The sequence below is a fragment of the Gossypium hirsutum genome, chromosome A13 (assembly GCF_007990345.1).
Source record: "Gossypium hirsutum isolate 1008001.06 chromosome A13, Gossypium_hirsutum_v2.1, whole genome shotgun sequence".
NCBI lineage: Eukaryota > Viridiplantae > Streptophyta > Magnoliopsida > Malvales > Malvaceae > Gossypium > Gossypium hirsutum.
The window spans coordinates 88,553,238-88,577,771 of record NC_053436.1 but is presented as its reverse complement, the minus strand read 5'-3'; the positions used below and the strand labels follow the sequence as shown (position 1 = coordinate 88,577,771).

The 24,534-nt window shown below is 31.8% G+C and overlaps 1 protein-coding gene across 1 annotated transcript; it reads left to right on the top strand.

The window, feature by feature from the left end:
- The first annotated feature begins 7,557 nt into the window (after positions 1-7,557).
- On the top strand, positions 7,558-15,444 carry LOC121212447 (nucleolar complex protein 3 homolog). Its single transcript, XM_041085141.1, has 13 exons — positions 7,558-7,891; positions 8,126-8,295; positions 8,418-8,593; positions 8,762-8,970; positions 9,086-9,188; positions 9,557-9,720; positions 11,223-11,361; positions 11,789-11,959; positions 12,050-12,186; positions 13,143-13,469; positions 13,723-13,862; positions 13,975-14,072; positions 14,591-15,444. Exons 1-13 carry the CDS (start codon positions 7,722-7,724, stop codon positions 15,095-15,097), a joined length of 2,511 nt encoding a protein of 836 aa, XP_040941075.1. The 5' UTR covers positions 7,558-7,721; the 3' UTR covers positions 15,098-15,444.
- The last annotated feature ends 9,090 nt before the right edge of the window (positions 15,445-24,534 follow it).

The following is a 24,534-nucleotide window of genomic DNA, read 5'->3' as shown; positions in this document are numbered from 1 at the left end:
ATGCTTCCTTGAGTGGTCTTAGGTGTGTTTTGATGCAAGACAGAAAAGTGATTACTTATGCATTTCATCAGCTAAAAATGCATGAACGCAATTATTTGACACACGATGTAGAGCTAGCTACTATGGTTTTTGCTCAAAATATTTAGAGATGCTATCTGTATGGTGAAAAATGTTATATTTATACCGATCATAAGAGTCTCAAATACCTCTTATCTCAAAAGGAATTGAATTTGAGATAGCGTTGTTGGGTAGAACTTCTGAAAGATTTTGATTGTGTTATTGATTACCACCCTGGTAAAGCTAATGTTGTAGCTGATGCGTTGAGTAGGAAAGTAGCAATTGAATTACGAGCAATGTTTTCTCAGTTCAATATCAATGACTATGGAAGCCTATTGGCTGAACTAAAAATCAAACCAGTGATGTTTGATCGAATCAAGTCAGCACAATTAGAAGATGACAAGTTGGTGAAGAAAAGAGAAATGGTTCAGAATGGTATATTAGAAAATTTCAGCATTGATGATTATGGTCATTTGAGATTTCATAACCAAATTTTCATTTCGAATGTTTTTGAATTGAAAGAGTTGATATTTTGCGAAGCTCATGATAATCATTTTGCTTTGCATCCTGGAGGAACAAAAATGTATCGTGATTTGGGAGAATTTTATTGATGGCCATGAATGAAAAGAGATACGGTTAAGTATGTGGCTAAATGTTTAACTTGTCAACGAGTTAAGGTAGAACATCAGGAAATGGAAATGGAAATGGAAATGAGATTACTTCAGCCTATTTCTATTTCTGAATGGAAAATGGATTGTATCACGATGGATTTTGTAACGGGGTTACCTTTATCGACAAGTACGAAAAATGTTGCATGGGTGATTGTTGATTAACTTACAAAATCAGCTCATTTCATCGCAATCAGGACTGATTGGTCATTTCAAAAGCTTGCTGAAGTTTATATTCAAAAAAAATTGTGAGATTGCACAGTGTTCCCATGTCAATAATCTTTGATCGGGATTCGCGGTTTACTTCAAGATTTTGGAAATAGTTCCATGAATCTCTTAGTACGCAACTTAATTTTAGCACAGCTTTTCATCCACAGTTTGATGAACAATCTAAGCGTGTTATTCAGATTTTGGATGAAAACTTTTGGCCGAATTTGTATACAATAATAGTTTTCAATTGAGTATTAAAATGACTCCGTATACGGTCATAGGTGTCGATCATCTATTTATTGGATGGAATTGAGTGAAAGAAAAATGATCAGGCCGAAATTAATTCAAGAAACGGAAGAAATTGTTAAGAAAATTTGAGATAGATTGAAGATAGCTTTTGATAGATAGAAATCATATGCAGATTTGAAACGTTAAGATATTGAATACTCTGTTAGCGATAAGGTATTTCCTAAAGTTTCACCTTGGAAGAAAATTTTGAGATTTTGTTGAAAAGGAAAACTGAGTCCTCGATTTATTGGACCGTATGAGATTACGGAAAGAATGAGACCAGTAGCATATCGTTTGGCTTAGCCTGTAGAATTACAAAAAATACTTGATGTACTTCACGTTTCAATGCTCAGAAGATATCGATCAGATCCATCTCATGTTATTTCGATAGAAGATATTGAGATTCGACCCGACTTATCATACGAAGAAGAACAGGTTAAGATTTTGAGCACTTGAAGTAAAAGAGTTGCATAATAAGCTAGTTCTGGTAGTGAAAATATTATGACGTAGTCATAGTGTTAAGGAAGAGACTTAGGAACCAGAAAATACTATAAGATTTCAATACCCCTACCTCTTCTCAGGTAAATTTCGAGGACAAAATTTATTAAGGGGGAGATTTGTAATGACTCGATAGTCACGGGTAATCAGAAAGTGTATATTCGGGTCTCCGTTTTCGTAAAACGGATTTATAAATATTTATTAAAAATATTTACAAAGTTATTTGTGTGGTTAATTAGGTTTTGGTTAGGTAAATTTGCATGAATTAAGGGTAATTAGGTATAAAGACTAAATTGCATAAAGGGTGAAAGTTTAATTATAGATTAAAGAAAAAGTAAAGGGACTAAATAAGCAATTAAGCCCTATTTAACAAGTGTATGTTGCAAATATATGGAGTATATGAGTTATATACTCAAGAAATGATTATGGAATGGATAATGCAATTGTATAATGAAATGTGAAATGAATTGTAAAAAGCTATTTATATAGCAAGAATGAGAATTGAGATATTTGTGAAATAAATGAAATATGATATGGTTGTTGTAAAAATTACATATTAATATGTGTTTATATTTCAATTGTACATTTGTAATTTCTTATCTTTAATTATTCGAATTATAGAAATACCACTGAGTTTTTCTCAGCGTACAGTTTTGTTTTCCGTGCGCAGATTAAGTATAGTGATTTTGAAGAGTTATAATTGAGGTTGTGAGCATCCATCTCATCACATCTTCAAGTGCCAAAAGGGTATGTTTCAAAATTTTAAATAGAATGACATGTATTTAGGAAGATCAAGTGTGTTCCAAGTAGTAGGGACAAAAATATAAGTAATGAAAACTTATTTTTTTTAAATATTCAAATATATTAGTGATTATCCAAAATCAATTTGGCACCAAATATAATATTCTTATATCAAGTTCCTTGAATCAAACTGGATATAGAGATGTTACACATTTTATTTGTCCATACGATTTTAACAGAATGCAAGCATGAGTTTTGCAATATACTATTTACCATTTGCTAAAAGTAAAGTAAATTTACATTGTTGCTCCCAAAAAGATTATAATTTAAAATAAAGCTTTCCCCTAATTCTAAATAAGTTTTATAAATATCATACATATATTTGAATATTTATTATTGAACGAGGCATAAAAGGAATACACTAAGTTTTTAATTAATACTGAAAATTAATGTTTATTTATTTATTAATTAATTCGATGGAAATATATCTCATACAAAAATATTTAAAACTATTAGTGAAAGTGAAATAACATTCACATGTTATGGGATGTGTATCTGTAACGTCCTTTAACCCTATACCGTCACCAGAACAAGGTTACGAGACATTACTAGTCAGTACAGTCCAATTTCGGTCATTAATTAAAATAAATATTCACACACATCCTAGTTTTAAGATGTCGTCCCTTTAATGGGCCCTCGCGGTCCAATATGAACAGTAAATTCAATTCGGGACTAATTTAGAATCACTACGAATTTTTAGTAAATTTCAAATTTCATACTACATACCGTTGCCAACCATAATTTACTCATTTCATCAATACTTTTACAACCTAAATGACTCTCATTAAACATCCTGGGTACATGCCATTATCAATACTTAACATACTTTACCTTAATGAATTCGGGATCGTCTTGGGATGCTGATTCAACGTACTATCTTTACTTAACCTGCGCACGGAAACAAACCGTACGCTGAGTATGGTATACTTAGTGGTATTTCTATAATCCGAACAATTTATAATATAACAAATACTTAAGATCATAATAACAATTACAATTATTCAATTATTTATTCATAGATAAATTTCAACTACTTACCATATAAATTTTATACAAATCATATAATAAACACAATAACATAATTGTTCGATTCTTAACTAAATCCATTATTATTTACTCCATTCTTTCACTTACTATTCGGTATAGCTTTCCTTAATTTATTCATAATTCAATATCATTAAACTATATTCAACTATACACTTGTCAATCATATTCTATTTTAATTCATTTCAATAACAATCAATTTCATTTATATCATATCAACTTACTATCCCTGATAGCTTTCACTATAAACATACGATTCATATATCTCAAATCACATTTCAATTCATCAAGTGACATCATATATCATCAATTCGAACTCCAATCATTTCATGAACCTTTGGTTCATATTTTCAATTTCATATCTAAATTTTCAATTCTCAATTCAATTTCTCGTTTCATTTCAACAGCTTGATCAATCAAATTTATTCGATTTATCTTTCACTTATTTACCCCTATTAACAAACCCGGACTTTGACGGATACACGGATTCCAACCCAAACACACCAGTACGGCACATTGTGCCTAAAACGGTACATAGTACCTGATCAGAGTACGACACATAAAGTGTCTAAAACGACACACGAGGTGCCTGATACGACACACGAGGTGCCTGAAATATGACACATAAAGTGCCTGATCGATAAAGCCGACAAATCCCGTACACTTCCAGATCCTATGGCATGCCAATTATATCCGACTCAGCCCGACTAGTTAATAGGGTATTTCATTCACTTTCTCAATTTAATAATTCTTTCATCAATATCTCATTCCGATAATTACACATATTTACCCATTTTCACAATTCATACAATTTCATTCAATTCAACAAATATATTTCAATTATGCACATTAATTCATAATTCAATACAATTCAATTCACTTTTCAATACCAAATATTCAAATATCACAATCTCATATATTCATATCAATTTCCTCATATTTCCAATTAATAAATTTTTTAATATAACATTCATTCAATATTCAAATTTCTACATAAGTCATATATATTATATAATTCAATCAATATAATTTCAATCAAAATAATTTCAATCAAAATAATTTCAATAAATATAAATTCAATAAATTCATCGCATACTAAAATCAATCAATTTCAATTGTAAAACATCATAATTCAATCACTAACAATTGCCATATGTATATAAATATAATAAATAATGACTAAGTTCGGATTATAGAAATACAAACCGTAATTTTCGAGCTAACTCCCGTTGACTTTGTCTTGTCCTTTCTTAGCCGAGATTTTCGGTACCACATTGACTATGAAATTAATGCAATTCATAATTATTAATACATTACTAATTCATATCTTGAGTTACAAAATTCTAAATTAAGATCCGCTAAATTTTCCTGAAACTAGACTCACAAATCTTCTTACAATAAAATTTTCAGAATTTTTGGTTTAGCCATTAAGTATAGTTTATTCTTTAAATTCACCCCTATTCTGCTGTCTGATAGTTTCATCCCTTCTTCACTAAAAATTAATTATCTCACAGTACAGAACTCGGATAACATTCCCGTTGATTTCTCCTAAAAATAGACTCATTATGGATTCTAAACACATAACTTTAAGCCTCTAATTATTTTTCTTCAATTTTTGGTGATTTTCCAAAGTCAGAACAGGGAAACCCGAATTCATTCTGACCTTATCTCACAAAATTCATTATATCTCATAATTTACAACTCAATTGCTTATACTGTTTCTTCTATAAAAAACTAGACTCAATAAGCTTTAATTACATATTTTATTCATCCTCTAATTCAATTTCTACAATTTTTGGTGATTTTTCAAACATAGACTACTGCTGCTGTCCAAAATAGTCTTAGTACAAAATATTGATTTACTTTAATTTCAATTTAATCCTAACTAAATTCACTTACTTTTCTATCTTAATTCATACTTTATTTCTACTCAATTTTTTAACCAAACTTAGGCATAATTATCTATTTTTCATCATAAAACCATAATTTCGAAATTCTTTCAATTTAGTCCTTAAAGCATAAAACTTATGAATCACTTTACAATTCAATCCTTGTATCATTTTTAACTTGAATTTCTATCAATTTAGCCCTTAATTCATCATTTTATTTAACATGGACAATATCTAGAAATCTAATAACTATCAAAATATCAACTTAATTTCATCAAAACTTTGTTCTAAAACTTCTAAAACATCAAAATTAAGTAAAAAGGGCTTGATTGACTTACCTATTAAAGCTTAAAGCTTCAAACCTTAAATTTTCTCTTTTCTCCCTTTCTTTCTTTCTTTTTCTCCCCTGCTCTCTTTTTCGTTTCATTCTTTTTCTATTTCCTTTCTTTTGTTTCTTTAGTTTATATAATATAATATAATATAATATAATATAATTAAAACATAAAATATCTTTATTATATAATAATATAATAATATAATAATATACTAAACATAAAAAAAATCTTAGATTTTCTTCACGGTACACCGCCTCAATTTATACTTTTTGTATAATTTCCTTTTTAGTCCTTTTTATTTTCTTTTAATCTATAATTCAACTTTTACCCCTTATTCAATTTAGTCTTTTTTCTTAATTACTCTTAATTAAATTAAATTCACTTAATTAAACTCTAATTAACTACTCATTTTACTTCGTAAATATTTTTAATAAATATTTACGAATCCATTTTTTAGAAACGGAGACCCGAAAATATACTTTTTCGGTAACGGTAAAATTCGGGTCATTACAGTATCACACTACAAAACTGCCATGAAATTGTTGATAATAGTATTATTAAGTCTATAAAATGACCACACCTTAGATTGTTGAAAATGGTAAATTTTTTATGGAAAATTTGAAAAAGAAAATTGCATTTTTTATTTATAATTTTAATTTTTTTTTAAAATTTTCTATGATGACATATAAGATAAAATAGGACCACGTCATCAATAAAAGGCTAAGACCTTGAGGGTTATTTTACTCTGAATAGAAGAGTAAGAGTCAAATTGAGAAAAAAAAGGTAAAAGTTGAGGGTTAAATTTATTATTATATCTAATATAAATAAGCATTTAATTCACAATTTTAACTGAGGGACTATTTTGTTCATTCATTTAACATACAAGGATTATTTTGCCTATTTTTCACTAGAGGGACTAAAATGCAATCCCAAATATAAGACATTGACTGCTACAATAATTTTTACCAACAAAAATAATATAGGAAATTATGATGTAATTGTACTTTCTTAGTTAAACACATTTTGTGTTTAAACTTTAAACACAGTAAAGTAATTGAATGAAAATATAATTATAAAATAAAAATTATATTTTTTTGTAATTAAAGAAATAAAATTCTTTTCAATTGCAAAAATAAAAAATATTACCTTAATAATTAATTTTCATCCAATTAATGCAATGTCCAATCCCACCTTAAATGTAATTTATTTTCATTTTATTTTACTCATAGGTGACGTTTGGTACATTCTCATGATAATATTTTAATGCAATGTGATTTTTGGGAATATTATTACTAAAAATATAATATTACAACGTTAGTTATCTGAAGAAAGTACTAATTAAAATCCAAAAAAATTACATATGCTTTTGGTTCATTAAATTTTAATAGAATAATGTTATAATTACATATTTATTATTTTATATAAAAATTTATTAATTAAAAATTGAACTTAAAGTAAAATAATAAACTTGAGAACAGATTTATTAATTAAAAATAAAAAGGGCTTTAAACATGTAAAAAAAACTTAAAATAACATGAAAAAAAAGTTAAGAAGATAATCGAATTTAGGTCAAAAAAAAAAAAACATCAACGTTTAATCATCGAGAATGAAGAAAGCATTTTTCAAAAGCAAGTTTGACAGGAAGAGCTTTCTAAATATTGATAAATTCAGTTTATTTTCCCTAATTTATAAATTTACTTTTATATAAATATAAATATATTTACTAATAAATAAGATATCCCTTTTTTAAAAGGTTGGTTTTATTGAAGACCGAGATATTAGCTGCAAGCCCGACCCGACCAGATTGGACGTGGGCTAAAGTTTCCAAACAGGGATAAACCCTAAACCCTAGCATCCCTCTCCTTGCTGCAGATATAAATTTCGTATGTGTATCTAATTCAGAAATTAAAAATAATAATAATAAAATTGCCATGGGGAAGGGGAAGGGCAAGCAGCGGAAGCAGATAATTCTGCCCCCGGAACTCCCACCAGAAATAGCAGATGATGATATTGAAGTCTCTGACGAGGACCTTAAATTCGTGGATGAAAACAAAGACTACGCTGGCTTCGTCTCTCGCTTGGACACTCATTCTATTAACAAGTCCATTTCTTCTCTTTTTCCTCAATTTTCAAATTCGACTTCTATTTTTAGTTATAAAAATAAAATCATTTGTTATTTGTTGATTTAATTTCTGTTTTGGTTATACATGCTTTGATTTGATATTTGGATAGTGGAAATTAGTTAAAATTTAAAAACGGCATTCGACTGTGGCAACTTGAAATGGGAATTAGATATTTCCATTGAACTTTGTTTTGTGGATTGTTTTGTGGATAGGCAAGTCACTCGGGTGGAGGGTGTGAATGAAGATGCTTTGGAGGCTTTGTATGAGAAGCGACGAAGGAAGACATTGGAGCACAAAGAGAATGAGAAAAGTGTTGTTCAAGTTGATCCTGTTGATGCCCTTCCTGTCAAGAGTTTGGATGGAGAAGTCTACTACCGTACATGTATCTTATTCTTTTCTTGGAAAAAAATGGAAAAAAAAGTTATTTTACTTTCTTTCAGTGCTAAAGAAAGTGTCTTCATTTATGGAAGAGAATGAAATGGTTTATGCTGTTATATAATGCAGTTTCCCAGACAGCAGAAGTGACTGAAAATGAAGGAGACATTGATAAGAGCGTAGTTAAGCTGACGAAAGCTGAAAGGAGAGCAAAGCTTAAAAAAACTAAGAAAGAGGCCAAGAAAATGGGGAAGGAATTGGCTAAAACTGAAGAAGTGCAACCAACTCAACAAGAAGCTGCACTAGTATGTTGTTAGATTGCTCTTCTATGTATCTTTCAATTTAAACAAAAAACTATGAATATTAGATTTTACACTAATGTCTTAGACAATATTGGTGATCTTTCTTAGAGAACGTCTAGGAGTCAAATGGTCCAATATATATTCAATATTCTAAGAGTGCTTGTCTTTTAGGCAGAGGTAAAAGAAGACCTCACGGCTGAGGAAGCATTTGAAGCCAAAAAGCGTAAGCTAGCTGAGCTTGGAATGGCACTACTTGCAGACCCAGAGGCAAACATTAAGTCTCTGAAAGAGATGTTGCAATTTGCCAAAGATGGTGATCACTCAATTCTAAAGCTTGGACTGCTGTCCTTGTTGGCTGTCTTCAAAGACATTATTCCAGGGTACCTATAGTTTTTTTCCTTCTCTACTGCCCCTTAATTACTACTTTTAATTAATCTTCCTGTTCACTGCATTATATTTATATTTTTACTCAACTTTTGAATGTGCTAAATACAGCTATCGGATTAGGCTACCTACTGAAAAAGAGCTAGAAATGAAAGTTTCCAAGGAAGTTAAGAAAATGCGATTCTATGAATCAACACTTCTTTCTGCTTACAAGGTTTGAACTGCTAACTTTATATGATCAGTTCTTGAGTGGAGTTTGCATGTTGTGGGTATTCAGCAGAATTAAACAGGGTTTTCTACCATCTTTTCTTTTAGAAAGATCACCGTTATCTGAAAGCTTTCAACACGGCTTAATTGGCCTATGGATTTGTGCAACCATATTATGTGCTGATGAATATGAAAAGGTTGTAGAAGCATTGGTCTATTGTGAAGATATGGGCATTCCATCTTCTAGCTGGTTTTATAGTATGTCTAATAATAAGATTTGATGTTTTCCACATCACTCGAGTTTATTTTTAGTGCAATAACTTGTTATTAATTTGGGCATGCATCCTTCATACTATTCATGGGAATTTGCAACAGGGATACCTGCAGAAGTTGTTAGCATTAGAAAAGCAGCCCAGGTTTCATCATGTTGTGGTTCGTTGTATTTGTACTTTGCTTGATGCTGTTCCTCACTTTAACTTCAGAGAAAGCTTGTTAGTAGCTGTTGTCAGAAACATAGGCTCCTCAGATGATGTTGTAAGGTATACTGTATTGATGTTCTTTGAAATGTTAAAAATCCTCAAGTAATTTCTCAAAGGCCTTACAAGTTTTGATGTTATTAAAATGAATTTAATATATTAGTAGAATAATTTGAGCTTGGACAGCACAATGATGTAAAATTGATACAAAAGGTGAGCTTACTTGTTTTTCAAAATTCTAAAACCTACTATAGGATATTGACATATGTGCAATGGCTAAACTGTTGAGGAAAATGAAAGCTTGTTTCAATGTGAAAATCCTCCTATACTTACCTAGTTTAACTATATTTTGGACTGGCATGTCGAATTCCATGGAAGCAATTTAATACTCTCATCTAATGTATTTAGTTTACTCCTCTGATGTATGGGCTTCATTAATATGTGGCTTGTTGCTAATTGGTCTTAAATGTTAGGTCATTTTAAAACTTTAAGCTTGAGATTTTGGAAGATTGATGGCATAGCTGGTTTACGTTCATTGTTCTTTTCTTTTTGATTGTTACTTTCCATATTTGTAAGATCAGGATTTAGTTTGTAGAACCTATTTGCACTGCATATCTTTTGCTACTTTGTTCCAGTGAAAAGAAATAGACTTGGAGGAGTCATTTCATTGGTACATAACTATTTTTCAGCGCTTCTTCTCTTAAAACAGAGTTATAAGAAGCATAGATTAAAGTATCTAAAAGTCTTCCTTTAGCTTAATTGCTAGACGTGTTTTAGCCTAATGTTTTGCTGCTGCATGATCAAGTGGTTTTTCAGCTGCCACCAACTCTCTCCTCCACTTCACTTCATTTCCTTCCTATCACCGCCTTTATTGTTATAAAATTTCATCCTTTTGGGTGAGTAGAAATTGCTATGCTCGTAAATAAATAGATGGGCTTTAAAGAAGCCAAAAAAAGAAATATTACAGTTATCTAACTGATTAATAGGAAGAGGGGATCTAGGTTAAGTTTTATTTTAATCTTATTAATCATAATGAATCTTTGAATAAAAGAACTTCTAAAATAAACTTTGAGAGATGGTGTTTCAAAAATAGTTGAGAAGTCAAATTATAAACCAGCTGATAATTTCATATCACCTTATCTAATGACCTTGAGCTTATGCCAAGGAAAATTAATCCTATTAAACATCCATATCTTTCCTATGATCATTTCATGCATAGAGGAATGGTAATTTTCTGTTGCTTCCTTTAAAAGAAAGGTCCTGTTACTTTTTCTGCTACTCAGCCACTGTGTTATCCTTGCCAAAAGACCAAATCCATATGAATTATGGAGTAGACTACAGTGTATTGTTTCACTTTATTTCTGGCAGATGTCACTTTAATATCGTCAATGAAAATTGTAATGTTCTCTTCCATTCATATTTGAGTTTTCTGCACATCCTGGATAACCTTTGGATAGTTATGTCTTGCACCCTGCTTGAAACATGCCACCATTGTTGCTTCAGTGATGATTGCATGAAGTACGTTTTTGTTGCTTTTGTCTAAAGGGCCTACTACTTGTTTACAGGAGAATTTGTTATTCAACAATTAAGTCACTTTTTACCAGTGAGGGGAAACATGGTGGTGAAGCTACTGTTGAGGCTGTTCGGTTGATTGCAGATCATGTCAAAGTTCATGACTGTCAATTGCATCCTGATTCTGTTGAGGTATTGAATACATTTCTGCTGCATTTATGGTTCTTTGTATGCCTTTTGCTTTTTGTGCAAATAATGGTAAGCTGAAATAGTTGCATGATTAGGATCTGTTTTAATTCCATTTTGTTCAAGTTCCTTTTCCATTTTGTTTCTCCACCTTTTCTCACATGAAAGGGATTTGAAGTTGTTATATGGAATGCAAGTTTGAGCTCGGCAACTGAAGGCGTCAGATTGTATTATGAATGTTTGTCTTTAAGATGTTAATAAGATGTGGAAACGTCATCCTCTGTTTTTAACTGATAATCTGCCAGGTGGCCGTTTATCGAATTAGCTACTGATAACTGTTTCCTTATTAATTCACATGATATGTACTTTTTTATGTAACTGTCTGCCTGCTCCTTACTTCCTTTTTCTTTGGTTAATTTTTGATACTTTTCAGGTTTTAATGTCTTTGTCATTTGATGATGATCTTGGGAAGCCTGAAGTTCAAGAAGGTAATAACAAAATGAAGAAAAATAAAAAGAGAAAGAATTTTGAGGAGTCAAATCAGCCTCAAGGAAATGACAGAACGAGAAGTAAGCAAGAGACTATAGCTAAGATGAAGGAAGAGGTATCCCCAAAATAGCTATAATTCTTTTATGTTTGCTTTATCTTTCTTGTTATAAATATTACTGCATTGATGCTTGAATGCTTTGCTCAGGTTGCTACAGACTATAAAGCTGTTTCCTATACTCCAGATGTTGAGGAACGGAAGAGGATGCAATCTGAGACACTTTCTGCTGTATTTGAGACATATTTCCGCATCTTGAGGCATACCATGCAATCATCTGTAGCCAGGTGTGTTTGGTCCTCACTCATTACACAATTACAATGAACAGTGTGGTTGGTTATTGGTACTCAGTGAGTTTTTCAGTTACAATTTGTTTAAGGCAGTGTGATATGCTGCCTAGTTATCCTATTGATCAATAATGGAGGATAAAAGAAAACCATAAACATGAACTGAAAATAGCATGAAATTTAATTTCCAGCGACCTTTAATTTAGAGGTTGATGACTCCAACTGAGGTCAAAGTTTAGATTCCAACACCCCATGTCGTTAAAAAAAAGATGCATAAAGAAATTGAAAAATCTCTTATATATTTGATAGATGTAGTGTATGTTGAGATAGAATTTGTTAACCAATTGCAAAAACGAATTCCTGCACTTTTCAGTTGGACTGCCGTTTCTGGGTCATTGTGTTTCTCTGATAAGGTGCTCTTTTATTGAACCTCACCCAATCCCAACCCAATTTGTTCCCTCTTGTTAACAAAATACATGATCAGGATCCTGTCTTTCTGTGTGGTTGTGAGGGAGGGAGGTTGTATTAACTGTAGATGGTTACTATCAGTATTTTGTCAGGATTTCTTCGTACTTTATATGTGAAATAAAGTGATGAGAGATGAATCTTTACACCTATCTCGTTTTGTTTAATTACTAGTCTTTGTATGATATCTTAAAATTTCCTTAAGATTTGGTATGTGTTTCATAACCATAAGAGGGGAAAAAATGTATCAGAATGTAGTAATATAGATGAAACAGATTATCTTTGTCAAAAAAAGAGTGAAATTTTGTTAACGTTGATTTAGATTTCCAAACAATGGTGGATTAGGATGGTTAATACTGACAAAATAAAAAAGTAATTACCATATGAATATTTATACCAATTTGGTTTTTATTTAATCTGAAGTTTTCAAGTCTTATCTTGATAATTAAAAATCTCTAGCAAACCAGTTAATTCTGTCATTTTCTTTCCAGTTCTGAAGCAAATGGTAATATAATTTCGGATGGGTCTGGGGCACATCCTCTTCTAGCTCCTTGTTTAAGTGGTTTGGGGAAGTTTTCTCATCTGATTGACATGGATTACATTGGAGATCTTATGAATTATTTGAAAAGGCTTGCTGCTAGAGGTAGCAGCTCAGATAGTTCTGCCCAGAAAGTGCAAAATTTGACTCTGTCTGAGCGCCTTCACTGCTGCATTGTTGCTTTTAAAGTTATGAGGAGCAATCTTGATGCTTTGAATGTTGATTTACAAGATTTTTTTGTCCAGCTTTACAATCTTGTACTTGAATACAGGCCTGGAAGGTTAGTAGGATATTGCTGCTCCATAAATATTTTCTAATGAATATCAGAGCTTAGGAGTAAATATAGCTTTCGCAAATTCTTTTCTAGCCGCAAAATCTGGTTGAGACTAGCTTATTGCAAACATTTTCAAAAGCTGAAATCAACTTTCTGAAACAAGAACAGGTTTATTTTCTTTTAAGAAAAGCCAGTCACCAGAGGAAAAACTGCAAAGCGCATAGCCGGTGTTAATATTTTGCTTTTGTCTATGTTGCAGAGATGAAGGTGAAGTTTTAGCTGAGGCTCATAAGATAATGCTATGTGATGATAGGCAACATGACATGCAAAAGGCAGCTGCATTTATAAAACGCTTAGCCACATTCGCTTTGTGCTTTGGATCTGCTGAATCCATGGCTGGTGGGTTTTACTTATTTGAATTGTTGGACAATTTGATTTCTAGTGCCTTTTTATGGTATTGTTAAGGCCTTTTTCATTTTCCTTTTTTTGGTTTTCCTTTTTGGATATGCAGCATTGGTAACATTAAAACAGCTTCTTCAGAGAAATGTGAAGTGCCGAAACCTATTAGAAAATGATGCTGGTGGTGGCTCTGTGTCAGGATCTATTGCTGTAAGATATTCTGTTACTCTTTAAATGATAGAATAAGTTCTCATATGCTTTTTGTTGAAAGTGACATTTGCTGCGTTAATGTCCTATTCCTATATCCCAGCAAATTCATTGTCATTCTTTTTACAATGTTCTATTCCTATATGCTTTGCAAGTCATTAATGGGAAGAATGATCAGAAGAGATATAGGAATTGCAGCATGAAAATTTTAGTTAGTGAACATTTCGTGGCAACTCGATTTGGGTTGGTGCTTTAATCTGCAAATTAGGCTGTAGTATTAGCCCTCTAATCCGCAATTTAGGCTAGCTATTGGTCTGGGGTTTGATTTCCAACATATGCTACTCCTAGCCCAAAACTATGACTTCCATTGTGTCAAAAAAGAAGGGTTTGATGTCCGTTCAGTTACTATTTTGATTAATTGGTAGAAGGAACACTGGTTTATGAATTTGGTTATTTAAGTAGCATGGATGTAATTGTTGGATTTTGCTTTTGTTTTGACACTGTAATAAATGTAAAAACAGAAATACCAACCATATGGCTCAGACCCCAGCCTAAGTGGTGCACTTGCTTCGGTACTTTGGGAACTAAATCTTCTATCTAAACACTATCATCCGGCCATTTCAACACTGGCATCAGGCATCTCAAGCATGAATTCTGCACAGAACCAGGTTTATATCTCCATATCCCCTCAACAAGCTTTTAAGAACTTGTTGCTGGAAGCGGAGTCATTCAAGTACAACCAACAGGGCTGTACACAGAAGTCAAATAAGAGGAAAGGCAGAAGCACTGCACTTGCCTCAACATTGGCTAGTGTTGAACCTCCTCCGATAGAAGAAAATGAGGTGAGCAAGAAGCTCAGAAGGCATTTCATTCTTCTTCGGGACATTAAAGAGAACGAGAGATTAAGGGGTGAGTTGGATAGGACAGCATCAGCCCTACAGTTATATGAAGAATACAAGAAGCAACGGAAGCCAGCCACTCTGACAAACAAGAAAAGCAAAAAAGCAAAAACGACGGTTGGGATGTGAAATATGCAGAGGGAGTGTTTTGCCATTGAATTCACTTCATTTTAGGAAGTTGGCGTCTGTTAATGCTGTTAATTATTCCAATTTAGGTTTTAGGTTTTAAGTGCATCCATCATGGTTTTTATTTCAATGAGTATAAGTTTTTTTTTTTTTTGAAAATATTGCAATATTTATGCTGTAGGAAAGGATATAATGCCATAAAATTTTTTTAGGAAGGGCTGGTTTTGCATTTTTCTAAATTTGGTAGCGATTGAGGAGATAGCCCAAGTCTTCATAGCTATAGACCTGACTTTGGGGTCAAATTTTGGGGCTTTATAGTTATAGACCTGACTTTGGGTTGGGCTTTATTATTCTTTGATTCTGAAGCTAAACTTCATACGAATATTTAATTAAGTAAACGATATATTCTATATCAAAATATGCAATTAACTTGATAAGGTCATCAGCCACTAGTATTCAAAATTAAAATGTTAAAATTATTTAATTTACCATCCGACTCGTAGGTCGAATGTTTGATCAAATGGAATCCAAGAATTAAATATTCATAAGGTACAATTATAACTCATAAAATGTAATTTTAAATTTTGTTACATCAACCTGGGAAAAAGGTATTAAAGTCTAAAGATTAAGGGTCGCGAAGAACTGGATGAAAAATAACAAGAAATTTTAATTTTCTAGACTTGCGTAATTACATCGTTGTCATGTATCTAAATATATGATCGTTTCATCCTTAATCGAGTATAAATAATTAATAATAAATATTATATAATTTAGTATAAAAAATATAAAAAATATTATGTAACTTAATTAATTATGTAATATGTTAAAATGTAGAGGAAATTATATTTCATCAATAATAAAAAATAAAATATAAGCTCTAAAATTAAAATTCTACTATTATTGTATAAAAACATCTGGTTTTAAATTCAAGTGGATATGTTTGAAAAGACAAGTTATTTGGATTTGAGTGTATCTATTTGTCATTACTTGTGTAATTACTTCTATTCTCACATTTTCATAAGAATTAAGAAATGTAATTCGAGCATTACAGTTACACTTAACTTAGTGTGACCTACTAATTATAATGATTACCTAAATATACCACAAATGTATAATTACAAACAACTATATCTAAATTCAATTATGATTTTTCAAACATGTTCTAAGTTATTCAAATTCAATCACTACCTATCACAACGTTTCGTTTGGTGTTCTAAAATAAATATCATAATCCAACAGATATTTGAATCAAGCAAAGAGCAAAGTAATAGGGACAGTGAATAAAGATATCGCAACCAATCAAAAAAGGACCACACACTCTCATACAAGAAAACGATTAGTAATAAGAGTCAAAGTAAAGTTCAAGTATAAAGAGAAAGGTATAACAGTTACTAAGATAATCCTTTTACTATTCATCCTTCTTTAAATTATACTATTATTTAAATCCTAATTGGTGTCACGAATCAACTAGATATCAATTTAGTTGGAAAATTACTAAACTACCATTACATATTTGAAATAAGTTATATTCTTACAAATATATCTTTTCACATTTTTAATAAAACCAATATAAAATTTGTAAATGTTGAAATTTGAAACCCCTGTTATCAACATCTATAAAATCTTTTTTTTAATCACTTTAACCAAATTTTAATTTTGGTATTTTTATACATTTCAATGTTTATTATATAAACGGTCTCACCCACATTGATTTTTTACATATATCTATATTATTATCTTTACCACTTAATGTATTTTTTAAATGATGATGTCATTGTGACGCCTCAATTGATACATGGCACTTTGTAATTGGCTAGATTTTTCATCTTGTTTTCTTTAACGTTCATGGACAAAAGTGAACTTTTGATAACAATATAGATAAAAGTGGACCAAAAAATCTTTTAAGGACTAAATTGAGAAAAAATCGATATATTTTTAGGGACCAAAGTAATAATTAAGCATGAAGTTTAATACTTTTAAATATGAAAAGCTATGAAATATGAACATGTAATACGGATATAACACCACGGATACATTGACATGTTAAATTTGAAAAATTGTGGACATGGGTATGGCTAAGATTAGAGGTGTACATGGGTTGGGCCGAGCCGGGTTCGGACTGGGCTCAACTAAAAATTTAGGCCCGTTTGCTAGTCTCGACCCAAAATATGGGCCTAAAATTTTGCCCAAGCCTGACCCGGATAAAAATGTTAAAACACTCGAGCCCGACCCGGCATGCCCATATTAATTTTTATATTATTTTTATATAATTTTAAAATATATATAATATATAAAAAATACTAAAAACATCAAAATAAATATTTCCCAACAAATTGAAAATAAATTTAAAAAAATATGTATACTTAAATAACACTAAGATAGATGCAACTTAACAAGCAAATGCATCTAAAATAATAAAAAAATTAACAAATGTATTTAAAATAATAACAAAATTAACAATAAAATAAGTTTCATACAATATCCAAACAATAACAACAATATAGTAGTAACATAATAGTAAAATGGTAGCAAAATAGGGAGAAAACTATAAGAAAATAATATTAAAAAACAAAAAAAACAGATTTTTTTCCTTTAGTGAATTCGGGCTGAGCCCGAGCCAAAAATGCCTTACCCGAGACTTGGCTGGCCTTATTTTCTTGTCCAAGCCCACTTTCGGGCCTATATTTTTACTCAAATCCTCCTACATTTCGAGAGGACCTTCGGGCCGGACCGGGTGGCCTGACCCATGAACAAGTCTACTGGAGATGGAAATAGTACGAATTTTTGCCTATCTTGACCCCAACCTAGCTTAATACATAAGAAAAAAAAATACCCCAAACTCAGACCCAAAATTTAACAAGCCTCAACCCAATTTCACCTGAATTTTCTATTTTTAATTTTCGCTTTTAAACTCCAATTTTTAGCAAATAATTAATATTACCGTATCTTCATTTACGATTTCCATTTGGTTGCAATCGATTCTACCTCTTAATACCTATTTTTATCTTCTATATTTTCTACTTTCCCCAACTGTTTGGCAATATTCACATGGAAGTCTTGATGATTGTTGATGGATCTCAATTTCTTTTATGTAATCAAACTATTGCCTTGTTTTTTTTTTTAATGAAACCAAATAAAGCACAAGAAAATAAGTAGAGCACTAGGTGCAGCACATTGGTGTCCATTACAATAACAACTGTCGACAAGCATAAAAAGGATCCAATTCTAGCAAAACAACTAAATGCTCACTTATACAACAAAATCAAACATCATATGCACACTAGTGTCCAAAAAATAGATTTGAATTAGTCCCCCACACAAATTGCTCGAAACTCTCTAGGGCACTTTATCTGGCCATCACTCCTGCACATTAAACTCAACAACTTGAAGACAAGGCATAATAGCTATCAAGCACACTAGAAAACATAGACACCAACTTCATATCATATCAGGCCAATGACATACCAAAAACCATAGACACACCAATCCAGACAAACTAACACTCTAATTACTACATAAATTGAGAGTTAACACTCCAATTAACAAAATCCAGATGGAAGTTATTATTACCAACTTGTGTCTATTATAGAACTGAGAGTTAACATACATATGCAGACTCAAAATCTGGAAGACTTCCATAAAGCATTAATCATCTTTATCCTCCCTCGTGCCTAGGTACATTAGGTGGTGGATACTCCCCATTCGCTTCAAACAAAGAAGGTAAAACTGTAGTATAATTTGTTGGATCCTTGCCCAATTCTTTCACAACCTGACAAAGAGACTCATGAATTCTCTTCATATTTGCTATGCGACGATCATCTTAAATCTCTGTCCTCTTTGTCAATTTCTACACTATAACGCCCCAAATTTTATTAGATTTGGATTGATAAATTATGATAAATAATTTGATTTAGTTTGGTGGTTAAGTGCTTTAAATGTCTGTTTTAGGTCTTGAGTTCAATTCCTTTGTTTTGGATTTTTCTCTGTTAATTTTAAATTTTGTCAACTTGAGTCTTAGGGCTTATCTTTTGATTTCATAATTTGTTCTCAAGGATGAGTTCACTGGTTTAGTGGTAAGGCTTTAACTTACCCTTAGGTCTTGTATTTGAATTCTATTGTGCACATGTGTGGAATACTTTTTTGTTTCTGGCTATTTGTTAGAAGTTGAGTTCAATTTGAATTCTATAAAATTTGGTGGTTAGGATAACACCAAAATATTTTACCTTGTTTTTGCTAAAAATTATTAAGTCCCTAATTTTGCTCCCAAACTTTAACCGTCCAACATTCCCACTCTCCTCACGTTTTTTTCTCTTTCCTCTTCATGTTTTTTTTTTCTAGTCTTTTTCTTCCCCTCTTATTTCTTTTCCAAATTCCTCTTTTGTTACACTGAAAGCTATCTTTTTCCATTGGATTCTGCTATTTAACCTATCTTCTTTCACTCTTCGTTGTGGATTTGCGACGGGTTCGGGAAGTGTATAAATTGTTTTGAAGCTTTGTTAAGTTAAGTGAAGTTTTCGCTAAATTTCTTTTGTGATTAATGTCGGAATTGTTGGTCCTTGTGCTCTTAGGAGATAATCGTACAATGCTTAACGATCCCTCGATAAATTAAGAACGGCTTAGGTTTCTGCCAATTTCATGGTAAGTGGGATTATGTCAGATTTAGGGATTCATGTATTGAGTATTGACTATCAAATTTAAGGTTTTGGTGTTGTTAGTTGCTTGTTAATCGTTGCAAATTAATGTTGTATGTAAGATTCAGAGTGCGCTATTGTGTGGTTAGTCAGAAATATCATCAGGTGTGTGAATCTAACCTGAAAATTCGATTAGAACTTAGAAAAACCCAAAAAGAAGTGGTTGTTTCAAAACTTCTCTGCATCACATGGCTACCATACAGCCGTGTGCACTACACGAGTGTGTGGTTAGCCGTGTGGAGCACACAAGCATTATAATGCCCCAAATTTTCTTAAATTTGAATTGTTAAAGTGTGTTAAAAAAATAATTTGGTTTAGTGGATAGGTGTTGTATTTGAGTGCATGAGGGTCTGGGTTCGAGTCCTTTTCCTTGAATTTTGTTAAATTTGAATCAATCCCTATCCTTGATCATTCAACTTAAATCTTATTTCCATACAAGATATGATAGAATGAGCCTGTTTGTCAAGTGGTAAGGTATTAGTTTTCCCTTTGATCCTATGTTTGAATCCTTGTGTTTGTAAAGTGGGTTGAGTTAGATTGGAATTGTAAAAATCTAGTGGGTTTATGATTTTTTAAAATTATTATTATTTTATTAAAATGATCAAAATCCCTAAATTCACTCACCAAACAAACAGTCCATACCCCTACTTTCTTTCATGTTTGTTTTTCCTCTTTGTGCTTTTCTTTTTATTTCTTCTCCCTTTGAGTTTTCTTTTCCTTTTTGTTAATTCTTGATTAGTATCATTTTATTTTCTTCTATGTTCGTGCGTGATTTTTGCTCTTCAGTCATAGTTCAAGCGTGGTGTGAGTTTCATCAAATTATTTTTCTATTATTTTAGTTTTAATTCGTTCTTGAACAAGATTTGAGTTATTGGTATGAATTCTCGTTCTACATTATGTTAAGTGTTCTCATGGTTTTTGCTTAGGCGAAGGGTGTTCTTGTGAAGTTAGTGCTCGTGTGCTTATTTGGGAATGTTTTCTTTTAGGAGAAAAGGTGGAATTTGGGTTAATTCGTGTTTGTTAATTAATTCATTTTGGTGCCCTATGTAGGATTTTGAGTGCATTATTGTGTGGTTTATCGAAACTATCAATAGGTGTGTGAAACTGACCTGAAATCTTGACTAAAACACGAAAAAACCCAAAAACAGGGGCTATTTTTAGAACTGTCCAGTGTCACATGGCTGTGTGCCAGGCCGTGTCACAGACCGTATACACGACACGATCATGTGGTTAGCCGTGTGGAGCACACGATCATGTGTGATTACATGGCCTGAATAGGTAGGCCGTATGGACCACATGGGCTGGCTTATTAGGCCGTGTGGGCCACACAGCCATTTTGGCCCTTTTTGTTTAATTTGAAGGCCCGATCAGAGGCCGATAATGAGACTCAAAAACCACGAGCCTTTTGTAGGTTTTTAAAAATGTAAAATTCGGTATGTTACACATGAGTATGATTAGAAAGCATGATAAGTTGGCTTCGTTTAGTATAAGCTATGTGATATGTTATGCTTTATAAATTATATGTTTCGGTATGCATGCCATACAAATTATGAGATATGTATGTATGCTATATGTTGTTGCATGCGCATTTGGGATGGGTTTTGATACGATAGAGGAAAGGTATTCTAGCAATTTTACTGCAAATTCTGGTAGTTAAATTGCAAATTTCTATCTGGCAGTTTAGCTACACATTTATGAGTGGCATACCGCCATGTACTAGTGTGACTGGATGGATGGACTCCTATAGTCCTAATTGGTGTGATTGGTTGGACGAAGATGGTGTGTAGCAGACGGGGGTAGGATTTGCTCTGTTATGCTATATGTTCTAAATATATGAAAAATTTTGATATGATAATTGTATATGTGAACTCTATAAGTAAAATTCTGAATGTGGGACAAGTCACACATTAGGCTTCTAGCTGACTTGTTTGTTTTGTTTCATTTCAAGTGATCCATAGATTTAGGATTGGTGGTGAATCTGGAGCTCAGTTCAGACATTTTGTTTTTATGTATGTTTTGGATAAAATTTTGGACTCTATGGACTTTCAGATTTTTTAATTTGTTTTGGGACGTTAATTTTTGGTTTTGGTATTTATTTCATTAATGTAATATTTATAAACCATATTTTATTTAAGACGACATGTCTAATGGGATTTTATGATTTTAAATGTTAAGAATTTTTAAGGCATTTTTCTGTTGGAAGGTTTTGAAATTAGATACGATGTTTTACATGTCAATTGGTAAGCAAATGTTATTGTTTTAATAAAATCAATAAAACAAGGTTTCGACAAAGTGCTGTTACACGATCTTCTAAACACTAATATTTTTTTAAATAACTTTATTACTCTTGAATTAAAACTAAGTTTTCACGTAAATTAATCGACAATGTTTTACGTGACAATGTAGCTTTCACAATCTGACCGTAACGTCTAGCCGGGTTTGGGGTGTTATAGACGTGTGAGATTACAAAGGCTGATTAGATAGCCCGTGCGATTACACGGGCTGATAAAGTAGGTCGTGTGGGACAAACAGGCATGTGGGCCCATTTTGCTCAATTTGTAGGCCTTATTTGGAGCCGATTAGTATACTATGAAATTAGATTTATGGCTATTATGTAAGCTTTTAAAATCGTAAATTCAGTGTGTTATGTGTTTGTATGCTTAGAAAGCATGATAAGTAGGATTAATTTTGTGTAAGCTATATGATATGATATGATCTGTGAAAAGACATTTAGGTATACATGCCATACATTTTATGTGATATGAATATATGTTAGTTTGATTATGCATGTGCATCGCGGTAGGGTTTGATTTGTGATGGAGGAAGTGTATTCTGGCAATATTACTACAAATTCTAGCGGTTAAACCACAATATCTGTCTGACAGTTTAGCTGCACCTTTATGAGTGGAATACCACCATGTACCGGTGTGATTGGATGGATGGACTCATGTAGTCCTAATTAGTGTGATTGGTTGGACAGAGTTAGTATGTAGCAGATGGAGGTAGGATTTTTTCTGATATGATATATGTTTCAAATATATATGAAATTCTGTTATGATAATTGCATAATTGCATATTATAAGTAAAATTTTATATGTGGGAAAGTCAAATTGGGCTTCTAGCTCACTCGTTTATTTTAATACATTTTAGGTGATCCTCAGACTTAGGATTAACTTTAAGTATGTTTTGGGTTTGTTATGGACTTTACGAACTTTTAGACTTTTTAATTTGTTTTTGGGATACTTATTTTGGCATTTGTTTTTATTTTGCAAACATAATGCTTTAATTGGTATTTCTAACAAGATGACATAACCAATCAAAATTATGATTCTCAAAATTAAGAACTCCATGTTATTTTATCGCTGCAAAAGTTTTGACATCAATAAAATTTTGTGTTACAATATTAACTAGTTAAAGCAAATGGTTTATTTTTAAATATTTAATAAAACAAGTTTTCATCCAAACGCGCTATCGCACGAATTTATGGATACTTATGTTTTTTTGTTAAATTAATTAATTTTATTTACTCTCGGTTTAAACTTAAGTTTTCACAAAAATAAACAGATAATGTTTTATGTGTCGATGTAACCTTCATAATCCGATCGTAATGTCTAGGCCAGGTTTGGGGTGTTACATGTACTGCATCTATGAGTGATGACGCATTTACCTTCCTAAAGGTACTTGATGACTTTGAAGATGAAGCCAAAAGAACTTATTGTGATGATGAAGGTTGAGATACGTGTAATGGTTCATCAGCTTAAATCTAAGAACCAACAATGTTATTAGTTTACCCAAAACTATCATAATAACACTTGTCAGTTGGGTTGCTCGATGGACTCACAACCTCATTACGCCATCAGGGGACACCAGCTTGAAAGCACAACTCCGTAATAAGGCAAGATATACAAATTGTTTGGCTAGGCTTGGAATGACTGAAGATTTGATTGTTAAGAAACTGTCCAATGTCAATCTTGTGACTCAACAAATGCTAAAAAAGAGTAGATAATCAGGATGTTATGGTTCACTATGTTGCTTTTAGGGCATAATATGATGATGAATGAATCTTAACCACGTCTTAGCTTCTTGAAAAAGATTGGTGGAGCAGATGATGTCATTTCCATGAGGAAAAACCACTCCACAACCTTGAGTAAACACATTATAAACCATGTCTATGTTCATCCTAGAATTAACAAACTCAGTATATTCACAAGTCTGAACTATTGGAAGTTCATGATATACCCTAATAATTTTGGGATCAAAACACAATTTCTTTCCTCTCACCATACAACTATTGTTTTTGGCCTTTGGAAGATTATTATTGAATCACATACAATTGGAAAGAAATAAATATCACGAGTATAAAAATAAGTTTTCATTTCCTCCCAGTAATTAAATTGATATAATCCTTCACATCATATTTTTCTTTCTCATCAACAAAGACAGATTCCAATGACATACTAAGCTCAGGATGAACTTTTGGTTTAAATAATTTTTCAAACTTTTCCTTAGCCATGTTTGAAAAAGACTTCTCAAAGCTAACAAATGCCCTCTTTCTTTTCCCATTTGCCATCTAAAAAAAATGGTATTACACCTATTCGTTACCTTAAGAGATTAATAGAATGGAAGTTGTAAATTAAGATATATATATATATATATATATGCCTTTAGTGATACCCAAATATGGAAAATTTGAAATACATTAAATTATAGCTTGAAATATCTTTTCATGGGTCTGGTCAATACGATTTG

What these genes read in the sequence shown, in the direction of transcription:
- LOC121212447 (XM_041085141.1), top strand. Translation starts at nt 7,722, where the DNA reads ATGGGGAAGGGGAAGGGCAAGCAGCGGAAGCAGATAATTCTGCCCCCG. An exon ending in TCCTCAGATGATGTTGTAAG is followed by an intron (nt 9,721 to 11,222) that starts GTATACTGTATT and finishes ACTTGTTTACAG; the next exon opens with GAGAATTTGTTATTCAACAA. An exon ending in CTTGAATACAGGCCTGGAAG is followed by an intron (nt 13,470 to 13,722) that starts GTTAGTAGGATA and finishes TCTATGTTGCAG; the next exon opens with AGATGAAGGTGAAGTTTTAG.